The sequence below is a fragment of the Octodon degus genome, unplaced genomic scaffold (assembly GCF_000260255.1).
Source record: "Octodon degus isolate 3935 unplaced genomic scaffold, OctDeg1.0 scaffold00184, whole genome shotgun sequence".
Classification (NCBI taxonomy): Eukaryota; Metazoa; Chordata; class Mammalia; order Rodentia; family Octodontidae; genus Octodon; species Octodon degus.
In genome coordinates, this window is record NW_004524760.1 from 4,921,265 (window position 1) to 4,928,452 (window position 7,188).

At 40.5% G+C, this 7,188-nt stretch overlaps 2 protein-coding genes across 2 annotated transcripts in view; both read right to left on the reverse strand.

Moving 5' to 3' along the window:
* Nucleotides 1-7,188, reverse strand: part of LOC101571702 (hippocampus abundant transcript-like protein 1) — a 61,815-nt gene that overhangs the window by 8,577 nt on the left and 46,050 nt on the right. The window lies entirely within an intron of this gene.
* On the reverse strand, nucleotides 7-6,276 carry LOC101580979 (hippocampus abundant transcript-like protein 1). Its single transcript, XM_004643804.2, has 5 exons — nucleotides 6,184-6,276; nucleotides 4,489-4,601; nucleotides 2,809-2,906; nucleotides 1,029-1,171; nucleotides 7-433 (listed from the first exon to the last, which is right to left on the reverse strand). Exons 1-5 carry the CDS (start codon nucleotides 6,211-6,213, stop codon nucleotides 182-184), a joined length of 636 nt encoding a protein of 211 aa, XP_004643861.1. The 5' UTR covers nucleotides 6,214-6,276; the 3' UTR covers nucleotides 7-181.

The following is a 7,188-nucleotide window of genomic DNA, read 5'->3' on the forward strand; positions in this document are numbered from 1 at the left end:
AGAAAAGAACAGGAAGAGGGAGAGATGGGGGTGGGGTGGAGAGAAACGATGAAGAAATCACTTATCAACCTGGCCCAAGTGTGCTGCTAGTTTCACCCCTCCAGCACCATAAAGTTTCCATGCGGTGTGGCTCCCCTGAAGGCTTTAAGAGTTGACATCTGCAGAACTCCTTTTCTTCAAGTTACAGCTCAGTACTCTGACTCCCAGGCTCCTCAAAGGAGGAAAGCTCCCAGATGCTATTGTCTTGAAGCAGTGGTTCAATATCCTCATCACTGACCCGTTCCGGGGTGTTAGTCAGGCTACCACTGATGCTGTTGCTTTGTTTTTGAGCTCCACTGGCTTTACGGTATTCAGGGATAAATAAGGCAACCAGAAAAGATATAAGAACTATACATGCTCCAAATAAAAATGGTGGGCCTGGGATAACAGCTTCCTGGTGGATATGGAAAATAAGATGAGAATTCAGTTAGTCTTTTCAACCCAAAGAAATATATCACCTAAAAGTGAATCATTTTGTCAAAATCAGATTAGACATTTCATTACATGGTAAGGCTAACAGAGCTTGGTCTTTGGAATATAAAATGGCAATTAATCAGTGGTTTTGGGGGGTACTATTTCTAAATAGCTTATCCCAACCTGTAATCTCATTCTATGACCTATTATTATGCATTTCTGTACACTGAAGATTAATTCCAATTTTGTACTCAATATCACTTTAAAAAATAATTTGTAGCTGGGCTTTTAAGTCATTTCCTATGTTACTTAATCTGAGGTTATTAGCCAGCAAATAACATCCTGATCACATTGACTATGAAGGTAAAAACAGAGGCTAAAATTAAGATAAAGCTTTTCTAAGATATCAAATCTCTGAAATAAACCCTCCCTGATCCCAGGAAAACATAAACACAGAGCTTACTGCTATAAAATATAACAGTACTATGCAAATAAGAATTCTCTCTAGTTAAGATCATAAGATTTGCTATACTTGGACTTAACCACTGTTACAAAACTAGATATCATCTATTTACCTGTAGGGCACCACTGCCAGAATTCAGTTCTGGGCCCAACTCAGTCAGTTCAACATGGAACATGTAGAATATGAAGCCATACAGTGCTGGCCCCAGGCCATTGCATAGTCCTCTTATTCCAGTTATGATGCCCTGGGCAACACCTACATCAAAGAAATAGGAGTCAGTCTTCTCAGAAAAGCATCTCAAGATATGGAGTTTCAAGGTACTCTGACAAGCTATGATATACTACTGATTTTGCCTGGACTGCTCACAGGACTTATGTCTATGAGTAAAAAGCACAACGCAGAAAGTGGATCAGGAAGACTTCATCGGATTTTCACTCATTACCTACATCTGCCTACAAATGGACAGTTATAAATTACACAGATAATGTTTCCTAATTCTGGCAATTTCCACTGTTGAGTGAACTGAGAATTTCCCTGCTCTGCTCACTTAATAGTGTATTTAAAATAAAGTCTGCCCTTCACCTGATGGCCCTGGTCACATAAGAAGAGCCACTGCCCCGTTCCCTGGCAGATGCTGTTCTCTCAGCTGCCACAGTGTTCTCCATCATAGCATAGACCTACACAGAAAAGTTGAGTGCTGATTTCTAGATATCTTTGCTTTCTAGTACAGTTGGTGCAAATTAGCTGGAACCGTATGAAATACAGTATTTCTTCAAAAATGGTCACGTAGACATTAGCCTAAGATAACACATTCTACATGTTGACTTAAAACCATTCATATTTGTATGTTCATGCATAAACTGTTATGTATAAGCATAAAAATAAAAAGTCAATGACAGTCCAGGCCCTGAATAACAGAACAGTATCCAGGATATCTTGAGATACCATATACTTCAGACACAGGGCTGTCTTCCTTGTTCAGTTAGTGTATCTGGGGGTGACACACGGAACCTGTGGTCTTCAAGTGACACTATTTAGAAATGGATATAAAAAACATGGCTGATTTCTGATTGGTAAATATAAGTACAACGAATAAAGTTATATTTTCCAATGTAGTTTTTCATTGAAAATTTTAAGAGTTTAATAAAGCATTTAAAAAATAGGCCCTTTATAATTCCCTACTTCCTGACTACAGTAAAGTGAGCCCTCAGGAAATGGACAAGGAAAAGGACTAATTTTGGCAGAACTGCCTACCAGCAAAGCCAAGGGACAGGAAGGGTGAGTAAGCAACCATCTACCTACTCTTCATGTAGTAGCCATCACTTATTTCACCTCTCACTCTGCCCGATGACTGAAAACTACAAACTTTTTTTTTTTTTTGGTGGAACCGAGGATTGAACTCAGGCCCTTGCGCTTGCCAGGGAAGCGCTTATTCCACTGAGCCATCTCCCCGGCCCCTCTACAAACTTTTTTTATCTTCCTAAGAACCATTTCCTACATCAAGCTAACAGACCTTGTATTACTGCAAATTGAAGCAATTTTAGTGATTTAAATAACTCATTGCTAACTACCCTTTAATAGACACCTATTTAAACAAGAATAGTCAGGTTAATTCTGATGCTCACAGACAAAAGGAGTCAAAACTGAAAAAGAAAAGTACCTATTTTCTAACTTAGTAATAAAAATTGCTGGTTCTTCTTTTTTCTAAGTATGAAGTAAGATAAAGGTAGATAGGAAACAAGACTTTCATATCTGCAAAGCAAACAGATAAGCTCCTGGAGCAGGGATCACAGGCTGTCACCTCCTGGTGTGGATGTCAAGAGATCAGAGATTCAGGTTTCTGGCAGAGAGGTCTCAGCTGAAGGAGGAAACAGCGAGGGCTCCGACCATACCTTGTTGATCTGACTCTGCATTCCGAGAGACAAGAGCACTGACTGCTGGGAATGTGATGCTGGACATGGCGGCCACAACTCCTGCTGCCCACATCATCCTGCAATAGAACAGACTTTGGTCAGGCCTCAAGAGCTCAGGGCTCAGAATGCACTGGCAAATATACAAATGCCTTGGTTTCTCATGTTCACTTTCCTTTATCACCTACCCATCCCTTTTTTCTCTTTTTGAGCTATAGTCTCACTATATACACTTTAAGCTGATCTTGAACTCACTATGTATCTCCAGATGACCTCACACTCAAAATTCTCCTGCCCCTGCCTCCTGAGATTATAGGCATATACCACCACAAGGCTATTATTCTCCCTTTAAAAATCACTCATTTTCTACAATAACAGACAAAAGGAGGGTTATAATTACACTGTTACTATTGATCTCTTCACAGGCTATAATGGAAATAGAGAATCCAGGAAAATTTCATTTATTTTACTTCTCTCAAAACCTCTTCTTCTCTTTGCTCTATTACCATCTGCAGAAGTAAGTTCAGTGAAGTTCTGCAAGGAGCCGCTACTTTGTATAAATATTGCATTACTACTCTTTATGCTTTCAAAAGTCTCACCCTCAAACTGCTCTTGAGCTATGCAGCTGCTAACTCCCGCCCTGCCTGGGCAGTGCACCACCAACTGAGCCAGAAGAGCCCCTTCCCTCAGTCTTGGGTCCTGCTCTCTATGGAAGAGGCCTATGCGTGACACAGGAGGAAATATGTGTGAGGCCCCCGCTGTGCGGTAACTAGCATGGCCAGATTTTCTTGGGGATATTCTTTACTGAAAAAGACAAGTCCTTCACAATCACAAAGTCTTTCTAGCACTACAAGAATGTTAACTCGATCAGCAGTGAACCTAAGCTCACAGGACCAAGTTCAAAAAGGAACAAGATCATCCACGTTAAGTTTAGGTAAAACATCACATAGAATAAAAGAAATTCGGAATTTCACGTGCTTATTTCCCAACTAACCTCTAACTGCTATAGCACTTGCAGTTTCTCTAAATTATACACTCCATTTGCAAACACAAAGTGACAAGGTGCTCTGGTATCTAAATTGGTGATATGTACGCTGGTGTTTGGCAGCTAGGCACTAGGGAAATTTGCAGCACAAGGAACTTTTATTTCTTCTTATTATAGGGAGTTTATTTTGACCCTCCTTCCTCTTAAAGGGAATCTAATGTGCTACTCGTAACTCCCTAGGGCCACACATGCCATTCAAAAAGATCTTAGTGTTTCTTAAAGTTGAAGCTATACTTTATAAAGATTATTTTATTGCCTAAGATCACTGAGTTAATTACAACAGCAAAGCTTGCCATGATCATTTTTCCTTGTCTTTTTCTTTGAACTTCATGTCTCCAAACAATGGCAAATGTGTTTAAAATACAGCTATAGAACTTCATTGGTAGGCTAGATAGACACACATTCAATTAAGCAATGATTCAGTAAAAGACTGCTGAGGTGAACCAATCTTTACAAATCGCCTGGAATTATCCAGTTCTACCCACCAATAACCTAATTTAAGGCTTTTGAAATGCTGAATACACCAAACTTGCTGCTTCTCATCACACTCAATTAGCAAGAGCTCCTCTAACACACACCCATCTGTTAGTTCATAAGAATCTATGGGTAAGGCTTACCAAGCTTGAGATCCAAAACCATACCAAGCCAACTGCAATATTTGGAAGCCCAAGCCTAGGAGAACAGTGTTTTTATTCCCCAGGGATCGCATCAAGATGCTAAGAAAGACTGTCTGCAAAGAAAAAGAGATACCTAAGAAACCACATGAACACAGACTTAAACAGAGTGAATCCTGCTCATGGTTAACCACGTACCTCTAAGAGCATGCTGCTGTGACCTCAAAGGCTCACAGTACTGAGGTATCTTTTGAGAGGTGGAGTTTCAGTGGCTCCTACGCTAACCTGGGGCTTGGGCCCTTTCACATCCTTCCGGAGAAATCTGTCTGCCTGGGGCTCTGCTAGCACCTCCCAAAATATTACACAGTTTTAGCAGGCTGTTTGAAAAACTGCCAAGCAAACTCATGCTGAACACTTACAGACATAGGATCTGGCTGCAGGTTAACAGTTTTACCAAGGCGGAACTTGTGTAAGCTTGATTTTAACACATATATACTCTGCTAAATATTAGAAGTTGAGATTGTCTAAAAATGAATGTGATAAAAGATGCCAGTAGCTAATCAACTGGAGTTAATGTAACACACAGACAGAAATTGTGATCAACCTGAAAGCTTAACATACTTTACATACGCAAATATAGTTAAAACAGACACAAACAGGCCTCTGTGTTCCATGAGCCTGTTAAGTACAGTGTTTGGAAGAAACATTCATAACATTTCCATTTCTTCTGGGCAGGAACACAGAACAGCATTCTGCTTGGCTTGGGCATATCAAGGCAACAGCCTCTAGGAGTCTCACAAGACACAGTGAATGCACCCATTCAAGGCACTACACTGATGTGAAGGTCATATCCCTGCTGTGGTGATTCTGTATTTCTAACGAATGGGGAACATTTAATGCCCTTCACTTATTGTATATATCCTAATTTAACTCATTGTGACCATTAATTGTGATGTATCAACTTGACTAGAGTAAGAAACACCTAGCAGATTAGTAAACATAGTTCTGGCATCGTTGGAGGACTGACCTGTAGGCCAGCAAACTGAGGGAGGAAGACACACTGGGTTGGATGGCAACAACCACCAGTCTTATAATCTGACTGGCATTAAAAAAAAAAAAGCAGGAGAAACTGCCCATTCTGAAGCGCTCTAGTCTTCTTCAGAGTGTGTCCTTTGCTGCCATTGGCCTCCAGTTTCTTCAGCCTTCTAAAGCAGTCTTGCACTAGCAACTCTCCAATGAGCTCCAACCTTGGGCTAATGCTGCACGCTTCCATCTCTGTAGGCCAAGCAGCCACAGGATCCTCCAGTTCTCTAGCTTATACAGGGCCACTACGGATTCTCCCACTATTTACTTTTCACCATTAAAATAGTGTAATACATTCTTCTGTTTAATTTTGTGGTATCTACAAGTTATTTATTTTAGTTGTTTTGTAAACAAATAAAAGTACCAACTCAGCACAAGTTAAAACAAATAATGCTACTGAAAGTTGTATGAAGTTCCCCCTAAACATGACCTCAACATTCTACCAAGAAAAAATAGTTCTGTGAGTCATGTCCTGCCAGCTTCTTGAATTTGACATTAACCTCTACTTGTGTAAGATGTGCCACTGCAGGCCTAAGAGGTATCTTTGTGAATCTGGTTCCAAAGGAGTAAAAGGAAAACAAAAGTTTGTTAAAGTATGCGTGAAACAACACTCACCTGAGCGATAATAGACAGAATTCCTACCATAGCTATGAATGCTGCAATTTTAACAGATCCAAAACCGATGACCTAAGAAAATGGAAGATACTTTATTAATAGATGCTACAAAAATCACTGGTTAAAAAAAAAGGTATATATTCTATTGAAATGATAAAAGAGTTCAGGACAATTCACAAAATCAGTGGCAAATCAGAGCAGTGCTGAAAGTTGAACCTATTTAATCAGTAATTTGTATCTAAATATGATATAAGAAATCATGATAAGCAGGCACAATTTAAGTTGTGAAATATTTTGGACACTATTTTCTATGTCTACCTACTAATTCATATTCCCTTTTTATCTCCAACTCACAAATTGACAACGTGCAACAGAGAGAATATGAAACAAAATGTAACTTAACTTTTGATGATGCTGATACAGAATGTGCTCATCAGCAAAACAGTGGCTCTCTACTCTCACGATACATTAAAATTATGTGGGCAACAGACAAGGGGAAAAGAAGAGGAGAACCAGGAGGGAAGCAATGAAGTGCTTATAGTGAGCACAAACACTGGAGATCTATTACATCAGATTCTCTGAGGTATGGCTCAGAGACAGATTTGTTCTAAAAAGTAGCCATGGTGCTTCTAATGAGTTAGCAGCTAATGAAGTTGGCTGGTGATGACTTCTAAGCTTCTGGCTTTAACAATAATTCTGAAATGTCAGATCCTGAATAGACCCAGAGCGAAAGCCCGGCGAGTGAGTGAGACAACCCAGGGCCCTCGGGATCCTGAATAGGCCCAGAGCGCAGGCCCAGCGAGTGAGTGAGATGACTCAGGGCCCTCTGGATCCTGAATAGACCCAGAGTGCAGGCCTGGCGAGTGAGTGAGACGACCCAAGGCTGGCGGATCTTCATTCAACCCAGAGTGCAGGCCCAGCGAGGAACCCTTCAGCAGAACTCCCTGCAAAGAGGCTAGAGGCAAGACCCACCCAGCTGATTCAGGAGCAGAACATCTTGCCAGA